The sequence below is a fragment of the Carcharhinus amblyrhynchos genome, chromosome 14, assembly GCF_965287045.1.
Source record: "Carcharhinus amblyrhynchos chromosome 14, sCarAmb.v2.hapA, whole genome shotgun sequence".
In the NCBI taxonomy this organism is placed as follows: Eukaryota; Metazoa; Chordata; class Chondrichthyes; order Carcharhiniformes; family Carcharhinidae; genus Carcharhinus; species Carcharhinus amblyrhynchos.
In genome coordinates this window covers 2,267,676-2,280,914 of record NC_137337.1, presented here as the reverse complement: position 1 = coordinate 2,280,914, position 13,239 = coordinate 2,267,676, and the positions used below count along the sequence as shown (strand labels likewise).

General features: G+C 47.9%; 1 protein-coding gene across 6 annotated transcripts in view; it reads right to left on the bottom strand.

Moving 5' to 3' along the window:
* LOC145352383 (nesprin-2-like) overlaps positions 1-13,239 on the bottom strand; it is a 243,402-nt gene that overhangs the window by 14,603 nt on the left and 215,560 nt on the right. For 5 of the 6 annotated variants that reach the window (XM_080202157.1, XM_080202159.1, XM_080202158.1 and 2 more), the window contains 5 exons: positions 8,387-8,455; positions 6,249-6,397; positions 2,761-2,887; positions 1,981-2,189; positions 931-1,131 (listed from right to left, as the gene is read on the bottom strand). In XM_080202157.1, the coding sequence (XP_080058283.1) occupies positions 931-1,131; positions 1,981-2,189; positions 2,761-2,887; positions 6,249-6,397; positions 8,387-8,455 (755 nt within the window). The remainder of the gene's footprint in view (positions 1-930; positions 1,132-1,980; positions 2,190-2,760; positions 2,888-6,248; positions 6,398-8,386; positions 8,456-13,239) is intronic. The other variant, XM_080202160.1, reaches the window with a different exon arrangement.

The following is a 13,239-nucleotide window of genomic DNA, read 5'->3' as shown; positions in this document are numbered from 1 at the left end:
GGAATCTTTACAAACATTGTCCACATTCAGTGCAAATCAGTTTGTATCAACTATTAGCACCACACTGTCCCAGCTCAACAAGGCTGCTTCCAACCGGAATCAGAGTAGAATTCTCCCACCCGGAATTCTATCCCTTTCACTCCATTGGAATCCCCTCCCTGTTCCATTCCCTCCATTCGAGTCCACTCACTATCCCGCTCCCTCCATCCTAGTCCACTCCCTATCCCATTCCTTTCATTCGAGTCCACTCCCTATCCCGTTCCCTCCATCCGAGTCCACTCCCTATCCCCTCCAAGTCCACTCCCTATCCCATTCCTTTCATTCGAGTCCACTCCCTATCCCGTTCCCTCCATCCAAGTCCACTCCCTATCCCCTCCGAGTCCACTCCCTATCCCATTCCTTTCATTCGAGTCCACTCCCTATCCCGTTCCCTCCATCCGAGTCCACTCCCTATCCCCTCCGAGTCCACTCCCTATCCCATTCCTTTCATGCGAGTTCACTCCCTATCCTGTTCCCTCCATCTGAGTCCACTCCCTATCCCCTCCATCTGAGTCCACTCCCTATCCCATTCCCTCCATCCGAGTCCACTCCCTATCTGTTCCCTCCATTGGAGTTCACTCCCTATCCTCTCTTGCTCGTCCCTACTCAAGTAGGCACGATGGGACAGTGATTAGCACTGCTGCCTCACAGCACCAGGGCCCTGGGTTTGATTCCCGATTTACCGCTGGCGAGTGGTTTACAGTAACTTCATTGCAGTGTTAATGTAAGCTTACTTGTAACTAATAAATAAATAAACTTTAAACAATGATCAATGCCTATTTGCTCCAGATTGTTGACACTGGGTGGGGGAGGGGGTCACAGACTGTAGTCCAAACAGACACTGTTAGCTGACACCACGTTTTGGGTGGTGGGTATCACAGCTCCTCTCACCTGATTGTGAAGCAGGGTAGTCTGTAAGGATGTTCGCCAATGCTCCAATCTCTGTGCTGCCTTGTTCCAGTTCCCATTCACCTGGTGCAGTTTCTGCTGTAACTCCTGGGCCTCGACACTGTCTGTCTGAAGGAACTCTCGACTGCTTAGGTTCGCAGAGATAACCAAGGCCTTGTACTTGTCAAGCTCCTTCTGAATGCCCTGTCAAAACAAAAGACACACACACAGTCACCATTCAGAGTCTACTCTGATCCAGAATTCCCTACAAGTAAAGATTAATACCCAGGAATGTCCCAAGAGTAACGCCAGAGAAATATCAGAACAGCATCAAAACATAACAAATAGGAACGGGGTAGGCCATTCGGCCCCTTGAGCCTGTGCTACTGTTCAATTAGATCATGGCTGGTCTGATTGTGGCTTTACTTGCACCTTCCTGTCTGTTCCTCATGACTCCCTCTCCCTTGTAATCAAAAATCTGTCTAACTCAACCCTGGACATATCCAAAGCTCAATTTAATTAACAGGAATTTGTTTTTATTAATTGTAAAAATATCGAAATGGTATAATTGCCGTATGATTGACAGCCTAGAATCAGCCAGTGATAGTTTCTTTGGTTTGTAGGCGGGATACTGAAGATGGTCTTACTGAGCAACCAATGACAGGGGGATGGGGGTGGGGCTTATTAACAGCGGATTTTTAATCTTTGAGTTCGTGTTTTGGATCTGAGATCCTGTCCAAACATATATCTTATTGATCCCTAACTGGATCTCAGCAAACGTGTGGGAAATTAGAACACAGAAATAGAAAAACTACAGCACAAACAGGCCCTTCGGCCCACAGGTTACACCGATCATGTCCCTACCTACTTGGCTTACCTATAACCCTCTATCTTAATAAGTCCCATGTACTCATCCAGAAGTCTCTTAAAAGACTCTATCGAATCCACCTCCACCACCACCCCAAATTGTTCAGGATCACATTCAGAGGAGGAGTGGGTAACAGTTCCACTGACATCAATCCACTCCTCACCCCCAGGGCCTCAGACACTTACTTGCAGACTCCGCAGGTTTTCCTCAATGGTGCGCAGTCCAGTTGATGGCTCCAGTTCCAGAGGCTGATTCAACGCCGGCTCAATATGGGACAACCAGGCAGAGATATCATCAAGGTCCGAGTTCAGCTGCTGCCATTGCTGCAAGTTCTGCTTAATGAGGAGCTCCTCACTGAGAGCCTGGGCATGGAACAGATCCCAGCGCTCAATTCCTGTATACAACAGCACAGTGTCAGCAGACAGTATAACCACAGCGTCAGCACGCAGCATAACCACAGTGTCAGCACGCAGCATAACCACAGCGTCAGCACGCAACATAACCACAGTGTCAGCACACAGTATAACCACAGCGTCAGCACGCAACATAACCACAGTGTCAGCACGCAGTATAACCACAGCGTCAGCACGCAGCATAACCACAGTGTCAGCACGCAGCATAACCACAGTGTCAGCACGCAGTATAACCACAGTGTCAGCACGCAGCATAACCATAGCGTCAGCACGCAGCATAACCATAGCGTCAGCACGCAGCATAACCACAGCGTCAGCACGCAGCATAGCCACAGTGTCAGCGCACACAACAGCATATCATCAGCACACACTGCAACCACACACAACAGCACCGTCAGCACACACTGTAATCACGCACAACAGCAAACTCCCGTATATGTAAATACAAACTGTTGTTCTACAGATCTGAAAGTATTTAATGAGATCCACACCAGACAGACTAACTGGCCCAACAATGGGGTGAATCGAGGGTGGAGTTGAATAGACCATTACCAGCTGCTGCATGGTCAGAGTGTGGCAGCTTCAGGCACTCCGCTTGCTGAGACACCTCATCTTCCAGAATGTCTGCTTCCCGCCTCATATTGTTGATGCTTCCAGAACATTCCGACAAGAGCTTGACCTTAAAGAAATGACACACCTTCATTTACAAAGGGAGATGCAATGCTGGGGAATGGAACAGCCATCAAATCATTCATTAGTATCCCGTCAAACACTCCCAGGACAGGTACAGCACGGGGTTAGATACAGAGTAAAGCTCCCTCTACACTGTCCCCATCAAACACTCCCAGGACAGGTACAGCACGGGGTTAGATACAGAGTAAAGCTCCCTCTACACTGTCCCCCCATCAAACACTCCCAGGACAGGTACAGCACGGGGTTAGATACAGAGTAAAGCTCCCTCTACACTGTCCCCATTCACCTGACGAAGAGGTGAAAGCTTGTGAGTTTACTATCAAATAAATCGGTTGGACTAAAACCTGGTGTTGTCAGACTTTTTACTGTGTTTCCCATCAAACACTCCCAGGACAGGTACAGCACGGGGTTAGATACAGAGTAAAGCTCCCTCTGCAGTTTCCCCATCAAACACATGGGGATACACAAGGTCAACACACCTGGGCATCCCATCATATCGGGCAATGGGACCCTGTACGAGAACCCCTCCAGCTACGTCGAGGGCATCCTGAAACCCATTTACAAAGAACTCCCAGATTTTGTTGCGACACTACGGACTTCCTACAGAAACTCAGCACTCATGGAGCAGTTGAACCAGGGACACTCCTCGTCACAATGGATGTCTCGGCGCTCTACATCAGCATCCCCCACAACGATGGCATTGCTGCAACTACCTCAGTACTCAACACCGATAACTGCCAATCTCCAGATGCAATTTTAAAACTCATCCGCTTCATCCTGGACCACAATGTCTTCACCCAGACACACGGAACAGCCATGGGGACCAAATTCACACCTCAATGTGCCAGTACCTTCATGCACAGGTTCAAACACGCTCTCTTCACTGCACAGGACCTTCAATTGATGCCATACACTAGATACATCGATGACATTTTCTTCCTTTGGACTCATGGCGAACAATCACTGAAACAACTATGTGATGACATCAACAAGTTCCATCACAACAACAGACTCACCATGGACTACTCTCCGGAATCAGTTACACTCTTGGACACACGCATCTCCATCCAGGACGGTCACCTCAGCACCTCACTGTATCGCAAGCCCACGGATAACCTCACAATGTTCCACTTCTCCAGCTTCCACCCTAAACATGTTAAAGAAGCCATCCCCTATGGACGAGACCTCTGTATACACAGGATCTGCTCAGATAAGGAGGATCGTAACCTGTACCTGTGGATTCTCCCCGTGTCTGCATGGGTTTCCTCTGGGTGCTCCGGTTTCCTCCCACAGCCCAAAAGATATGCTGGTTGGGTGCACTGACCGTGCTAAATTCTCCCTCAGTGTCTTCAAACAGCTGCCGGAGTGTGATGTTTCAGGGCATTTTACAATAACTTTATTGCAGTGTTAATGTAAGCCTGCTTGTGGCAGTAATAAATAAACTTTAAACTTTACACCATGTGGACAGCAGCAGTTCAAGAAGACAGATCCCTTCTCAAGGACAATTCAGAATGGGCCTTACCAATAACACCCACATTTAAAGAATGCATTAGAAAACTGCCCAATTTCTGATCACCAAGCTTGATATTTGGTCTCTGTCACAGACTCCTAGTACCAGCTAGGTATCAGAGAGAAAGGGTTTGATTTTGAGAATAAGGAGGTTCAATGGAAGATTAAATCCACCTTTCACAGATGGGGTGGGCTGGAGGAGCTGTGGCAAGAGTAAGTCATAAGAACATAAGAAATAGGAGCAGGAGTAGGCCATCTAGCCCTTTGAGCCTGCCCCGCCATTCAATAAGATCATGGCTGATCTGTCGTGGCTCAGTTCCACATTCCCACCCTCTCCCCATAACCCTTAATCCCCTTGCCTATCAAAAACCTATCAACCCGCGTCTTAAAAATATTTAGCGAGGTAGCCTCCACCACTTCAACGGGCAGAGAATTCCAGAGATTCACCATCCTTTGAGTGAAGAAGGTCCTCCTCAACTCCATTCTAAACCGCCCCCCCTTTATCTTGAGGCTGTGCCCTCTAGTCCTACTGTCCTTTCTGAGCGGGAAGAGCCTCTCCACCTCTATCCTATCCATCCCATTCATCATCTTATACGTCTCAATGAGATCTCCCCTCATTCTTCTAAACTCTAACGAGTACAAGCCTAGTTTATTCAGCCTCTCCTCATAGTTCAACCCCCTCAACTCCGGTATCAGCCTAGTAAACCTCCTCTGCACTCCCTCCAAGGCCAAAATATCCTTGCGTAAGTGCGGCGACCAAAACGGCACACAGTACTCTAGCTGCGGCCTCACCAGTGCCCTATACAGCTGCAGCAAGACCTCCCTACTTTTATATTCAATCCCCCTCGCTATGAAGGCCAGCATCCCATTTGCCTTCCTGACCACCTGCTGCACCTGCAGGCTGGGTTTTTGCGATTCATGCACAAGGACCCCGAGGTCCCTCTGCACCGTAGCATGCTGCAGTTTTTCACCATGTAAGTAATAGTCCTTCCTACCATTATTCCTACCAAAGTGGACAACCTCACATTTGCCAACATTAAATTCCATTTGCCAGTTCCTGGCCCATTCGCCCAGCCTATCTAGATCCTTCTGCAGACTCTCCACACCCTCCGCACAATTTGCCGTTCCACCAATCTTGGTGTCATCAGCAAATTCCGACACCATACACTCGGTTCCCTCCTCCAGATCATCTATATAAATGGTAAATAGCTGAGGCCCCAGCACCGACCCCTGGGGCACTCCACTAGTCACCAACCGCCAATCCGAATAGCACCCATTGACCCCCACTCTCTGCCTCCTATTTGACAGCCAATCCTCTATCCACGCTAACACCCTACCCCCAACTCCATGCCCCCTGACCTTCTGTAATAACCTCTTGCGAGGCACCTTGTCAAATGCCTTCTGAAAATCAAGAAACACCACATCCACCGGCTCTCCTCTATCCACTGCCCTAGACACATCCTCATAGAACTCCAATAAATTCGTCAGACACGACTTCCCCTTAACGAAACTGTGCTGCGTCTCTCCCAGGTGACCATTCAGAATTTTATACATCACAATCAAGTCATTTTTTATATTCTGCCCAATCATCTAGATATAGAAAGGATGTAAATCAAGGCTCCAACATCACCAACTCTGATCACCATCACACAGCAGATAATCAGCTCACTTCCTGCCTAGCTGTGTTTGCTTTGATTTTGTACAATGAGCCCTCCATGGTACTGATTCTATCCACGATACAATAAAACCCTAACACCACCACCCCAACAGTAAAAGCTGTTGATCTTCAGGACTCTGCTTTCCGTTGACATTGCCAGTTTCCCAATCTCAATACTTACATAGCTGTCATGCTGAGCAGCATCTGAGCTCTGGCCTTCAGTGGGGGGGTGGTGCCCAATGGTGATTTCCGTTTGCTGAAACTGGCACTTCTTTTTGTTCTCTGGACTAGTGGCGAGGTGCCACGAGACAGGATCTGCACCCACATCCCCTGTGAACAAGACTAAGAGTGAGCAAGAGACAGAACAGGGTTACTTTAGCAGCAGGAGAGGAAGTCACACAGGTTGGCACCAATGGGTGGTGAATATAACCTGCACTCCAAGTGGAACTATACCGCAATCTCTGAGTGTCCCCCGCCCCATGTCCAAGAGTGACCCTCATGTTACCCCCCCATGAAGACGGACTCCCCCCCACCCCCGCAACCACCATATCCCCATGAGTGTAACTCCCTACCTAAGTGACTCCCAACATGACCCTCACCACAGCCAAGAGTGACCCCACATGCCTGCTTGGAAGTACCCCCATGAACTCTGAGTGTAAGTCCAATGAGGCCACGGAGAGTGAGCCCCACTCTGTATGGCCATTCAGGATTTTACATATATCAAACAAGTCACCATTTTTTATATTCAGACTGATTCTGCTTAGGGAAAGGATGTTTCCTCTTGTGGGTGAGTGTAAAGTTTGGGGCCTTCCCGTAAGGACAGACTCGGGAAGAATCTTTTTCTCCCAAAGGGTTGTGTGACTTTGGAACTTTGAGCCTCAGAATGCGCTGGAAGTGGGGTCACTGAATATTTTTAAGGTGGAGGCAGATAGATTTGTGTTAGACAAGGGAATCAAAAGTTATTGGGGGGTAGATTGGAATGTAGAATTGGAAACACAAACAGATAAGTCATGATCTTATTGAAGGGCACAGCAGGCTCAAGGGGCCGAATGGCGTACTTGTGCCATTATTTTAATGTTCACATGACCCCCTCCATCCTGAATGACTCCACCGTAGCACCCCAACCCAAGAGTGACTCCACCATTGCAACTCCTGCCCCCCGGAATAAACGACCACTGAGATCCCCCCGAGAACCAACTCCCTAACTGCAGCCCCGAGAGTGATAACATCCCCCCACATCCAGAAGACTTAGCCAGGAGTTGGGGGACATATATGGGATGTGGAATGTATTCTGATCCTTACCCGTGGTATGCCACCCCCAAAGCCAGGAATTCTTAGCCATATTTTACCAATGGTTAAATTGAACCTTCCCCCACCTCACGTGCTGCCCCCCACCCCCCAACTTCTCCTGCCACATAGAAACTCTCCATTACTCAAAACCCAATACCTGCTCCCACATCCCCCAGCACTGCCTCTCCTGGCCCCATTCTCAACTCAGGGTTTAACCACATGTTGGCAACAAGGGCAACCACAACACTGGGCAACTCCGTCTCATGTGTGATGGCTTTGCCATGTCCCACCATCATATTCATGGGATGAAAAGGGATTAATTCCCTTCTTTTCCCATTTCAAATAGCAAAACTAGAGAGACAGAGAAAGCTGAGGAGACATGCTCTTACGCAGTGAGTTGTTGTGAGCTGGAAGGTACTGTCTGAAAGGGCAGTGGAAGCAGATTCAATAGAAACTCTCAAAAGGGAATTAGATATAGACTAGAAAGGAAAACCCTTTACAGGGTCGTGAGGCAAGGGACAGGAAGTCGGACTAATTGAATAGCTGGAGATCCAGCACAAACAGGATGGGTTGAATGGTCTCCATCCTTCACGTATCTTTCCCACAGAAAAGACACCAAGATCCCGTGCTCATTTCTCAAAAACACCCCGTGCAAAAATCCGCTGGAGGAAAAACTTACCCAACACTGCTGTAGGCTTACACCCAGGATGTAGATCATGTGTACAGCAATGGGACAATCAACTGGCTGAGTGATGGGGCTTGGCGGGGGGGTGTCCAGCAGGAGACCGGCAGTTAACATGCATCGTGCATCAGCATGCGTAATGGCCTAACGACATCACAGCGGTGTGAAGAAGCATGCGTACAACACGGATGCAGGAAGGAGATGATGGAGAGCGGAGCAATCGAGGGGAATGCTACCGTATGGCAGGAGTGGGGTTGTGACGGAGGGTGGCACAGGATGATGTATGTGGCAGGGATGGCAGGGGTATGAGCAGAGAGGTGGGGACACATGCGTTAGCAGCTGCCTACCAGCTGAAGTTCTCAGTGTGATTTCTGTCATTTTAACATAGGCTTCAGGACTTTCTGTGATTTGTACATCTGCAAAAAGAAGAGTAGCACTTTCAACACGTCGTAGACACAGCTATACCCAGCAGCATCTACACACATACCCTCAACATACACACCCACGTACCCACCCCGCTCAAAACACACACACACACACACACACACACACACACACACACACACACACACACACACACACACACACACACACACACACCTCACCAGGAGAATTCTAATCTTGTTTCACCAAATACTGACAATCAAAAGCAGGAAGCAGTCAGAGTGGATAAGGGTCAGTGAAAATTTGAGAGGTATTTTCCAATTCTATTCCTGGTCTAAATTAGTTCTGGGTGTATAATTGCCTCTCCCATGGGTACTAGTAGTTGGAGAGGTATCATCAAGCAGAGGTAGAAATATCCTGCATTTCTATAGCACCTTTCACATCCACTAAATGTCCCAAAATGCCTCATAGCCAATGAAGTACTTTTGACATGTAGTTACTGCTGTAATGTTGAAATTCAGTGGCTAATTTGTGCACAGCAAGATCCCAGAATAGCAGGTGATTGTTTTTTGTGATGTTGATTGAGGGGTAAGTATCAGCTGAGGAGATCTGCCCTGCTCTTCAGCACAGCGACATGGGATCTTTCACCTCTGTCCTGAGGCTCAGTTCAGCATCAGCTTCTTCCCTGTTGCCGTCAGGCTTTTGAATGGCCCTACCTTGCATTAAGTTGATCTTTTTCTACACCCTAACTTTGACTGTGGCATGACATTCTGCACTCTCTCCTTTCCTTCTCTATGAACAGTATTCTTTGTCTATACAGTGCGCAAGAAACAATACTTTTCACTGTATGTTAATACACGTGACAATAATAAATCAAATCATTCTCATGATGACCAAAGGACAGCGTACAAGGCCACTCCGAAAGCTCTACCCAGGAGTATTAAAATCAACCCTGGGTCCTGGTAGCTCGTCCTAGATCACTGTACCTAGCACAACCAAATAATACTGGAGAAACATAGAAAATAGGAACAGGAATAGGCCAATCAGCCCTTCACGTCTGTTCTGCTGTTCAATGAAATACTGGGAAGACTGAAGCCATTATTTTCAGGCCCTGCTCCCATCTCCATCCTTCTCCCTGAAAATAGTCTGAGATGAAGCCAGTCTGTTCACAACCCTGGTGTCACATTTGATCCCAAGATGAGCTTCTGACCTCATATTTATGTCATGATAAAGACCATTGATTTCCAATCTCTAATGTCACCACACTCCTCCAGACAGCTATTCCAAGACTCTCCAACTGCTCTCCACATTCCACCCTCTGTAAACTTGAGGTCATCCAAAACTCTGCAGTCTGTGTCTTAGCTTGTGCCAAGTCCTGTTCCTCTATCATCCTGTACTCCCTTACCTACATCAGATCCCAGTCAAGCAACACCTCAATTTTTAAATTTTCACTCTGGTTTACAGGTCCCTCCATGACCTCATCCTCTCTATCTCTGGCATCTCCTCCAACTCTACAACCTTCAGATCTCTGCCTTCCCCTATTTCTGGCCTCTCGATAATCTCCCATTTTAATTGCTCCATCTTTGCTGGCCATGCCTCCAGCTGCCTGGGACCAAAATTCTGGAATTCTCTCCCTAAACCTCTCTGCCTCACTAACCTCTTTTCCCTCCTTTAAGACAATCCTCAAAACCTACCTCTTTGATCTAGCTTTTAGCTATCTGCCCTGTGATCTCCTTATTATTGTTTCGTTCATCTCCTTGGGTGGCACGGTGGCTAGCATTGCTGCACTGCCAGAGACCTGCTTTCAACTCCAGCCCTGGGTCACTGTCTGTGTGGAGTATGCACGTTCTCCCCGTGTCTACACGGGTTTCCTCCGGATGCTCCGGTTTCCTCCCCACAGTACAAAGATGTGCGGATTTTTGGAGTGGCCATGCTAAATTGCCTCTTAGTGTCCAAAAATGTATAGGTTAGAGAAATGAGCCATGGCAAATGCACAGGATCATGGGGATAGGGTAGGCCTGAATAAGATGCTCCTTCAGAGAGTCGGTGCTGACCTGATGATCTGGAGGAGGGAACCGAGTGTAGGGTGTCGAAATTTGCTGATGACACGAAAATTGGTGGAAAGGCAAATTGTGCGGAGGGTGGGGAGAGTCTACAGAGGGATCTAGATAGGCTGGGTGAATGGGCCAGGAAATGGCAAATGGAATTTAATGTTGGTAAGTGTGAGGTGGTCCACTTTGGTAGGAATAATGGTAGGAAGGATTATTACTTACGTGGAGAAAAACTGCAGTAGGCGACGGTGCAGAGGGACCTTGGGGTCCTTGTGCATGAGTCGCAAAAACCCAGCTTGCAGGTGCAGCAGGTGGTCAGGAAGGCGAATGGGATGCTGGCCTTCATCGCGAGGGGGATTGAATATAAAAGTAGGGAGGTCTTGCTGCGGCTGTATAGGGCATTGGTGAGGCCGCAGCTGGAGTACTGTGTGCAGTTTTGGGCGCCGTACTTACGCAAGGATATTTTAGCCTTGGAGGGAGTGCAGAGGAGGTTTACTAGGCTGATACCGGAGTTGAGGGGGTTGAGCTATGAGGAGAGGCTGAATAGATTAGGCTTGTACTCGTTAGAGTTTAGAAGAATGAGGGGAGATCTCATTGAGACGTATAAGATGATGAATGGGATGGATAGGATAGAGGTGGAGAATCTCTTCCCGTTCAGAAAGGATAGTAGGACTGGGGGGCACAGCCTCAAGATAAAGGGGGGGGCGGTTTAGAATGGAGTTGAGGAGGAACTTCTTCACTCAAAGGGTGGTGAATCTCTGGAATTCTCTGCCCGTTGAAGTGGTGGAGGCTGCATCGCTAAATATTTTTAAGACGCGGGTTGATGGGTTTTTGATGAGAGAGGGGATTAAAGGTTATGGGGAGAGGGCGGGAATGTGGAACTGATCCACTTCAGATCAGCCATGATCTTATTGAATGGCGGGGCAGGCTCGAAGGGCTAGTTGGCCTACTCCTGCTCCTATTTCTTATGTTCTTATGTTCTGATGGGCCAAATGGCCTCCTTCTGCCCTGTATTCTATGGTTATGTGTCTCATGTCAAATTCTGGTTTATAATGCTATGAAGCATTTTGGGAGGCTTCATTCTGTTAAGGTGCTTTCTAAATGCAAGTTGTTGTTGTTGTTGAGTCACAACTGACACGGAGTATATCAGAACGAGTGCAGCAAGCTGGCTGGAGGAGTTATTATTCTGCTGTCTATTTGTTCTGTTATTCTGTTATTTGGTGTTGAATTGATATATGAGGTACTCCATTCCTCGTGTAACAGTCAGCATGGACTCCAGAGAGATTGTCTGTGTTTTAAGAATTTCTTGGTGAGAGAAATATTGAAGGGAAAGTTGTTGAAACTGAGCCTGTGACCAAATCTCCAATCACAAGCAACAAAACAGGTCACATGATCAAATCTCCAGGAACACAGCCACTCAGAGTTGGGAATTTATTCCATGCTGGTGGGATGAGGCAGGTGCTATGGGGAAGAAGCACCATTTGTTCACAAGGCAGGTGACACAGTTCAGGGTGGTTCTCCAACATCTGTCTCTGCCTTGTCTGCTGCATCTAACTGTCCTGGAAGCTGCAGGGGTCAGACGGTGGGTCAACGAGGAACCTTGAGTTCAAAGCAACTGACAGCTGGCTCTTATCTCCGAATTCAGCAGACCCATCTCGACATTTCATTGCTTCCATATCAAGGCTTTCCTTCCCAATATCCAACTCTCTCCCCTCGTTTGGATGTGTCTTTTTATCTCCTTTTGTTTGAGACTGTGTTCAAAGCACATCTCACTTCTATAGGATCAAACCAAGGGAAGAGAGCCCAATCAGGAGGGAGAAAGAGGAAATGAGAAGGAGAGAGAGAGAGTAGGAAGGAGTGTGAGAGGGGAGGAAGGGATGGAGCATGAGGGAAAGAAAGGAAATGGCATGGCGGGGACAAGAGGGAGGAAGGCAAGAGGGAGGAAGGGAGGGAGGGAACACACAAGGGATGGGAAATGGACAGATACCAAGTGAGAAGAGTGGAGTGGAGCGAGGGAGAGGAATGTGGAGCTGAGGGAAAGATGGAAGCAGAAAGATAGGAATGAACAGAGAGAGAGAGAGAGAGAGAAATCAACAGGGAAGGGGGAGGATGAATGAGAGACATTGGTCCCACTACATGACGCCACAGTTTAATCAAGGACTAAATGCTGAGGCTGTGTTTCTCTTTAGCTCAGGAACATTCCACTTTTGCAAAGAGGAACAAGCCTGCCCATGACCTCAGTGAGTCGAGGTACATTCGGGCCACATTATTAGATCAATAATCCCACAGAGCAAGCACTGTGAACAGCTTGTGTATTTGGATTCAATTTCTGAAGTGTGATACTGCTCTCAGTAAATGATTGTTATCCATCAGATTGTTTTAGAATTGTAGAACAATTACTGCAGAGAAGGAGGCCATTTGATCCATCTTGAGCATTCTAGCTATTGAGGACTCAGCGAGTCACATTCCTCCTCTGCTTTTCCATAGCCTTGCAGTGCTGTCCCTCAGGTATTTACCCAATTCCCATCAAAAACCAGGATTGGATCTCCCTCTATCTGACCGGTTCCCTTTGGGGATAGGAATCCCCAAAGTCCTTGCCCAGTCTGGGTTTATACGAGACTCCAGAATTTCCACATCAATGTGGTTGACTCTTAACTGCTCTCTAAAGTGGCGTAAGAAGCCCCTGAACTCTGTATCAAACCCATCAGCAGCTTCTAAAGGTACCTGAGGGTTTGGGCAATGGGTTAGTAACAATGTCCACATTC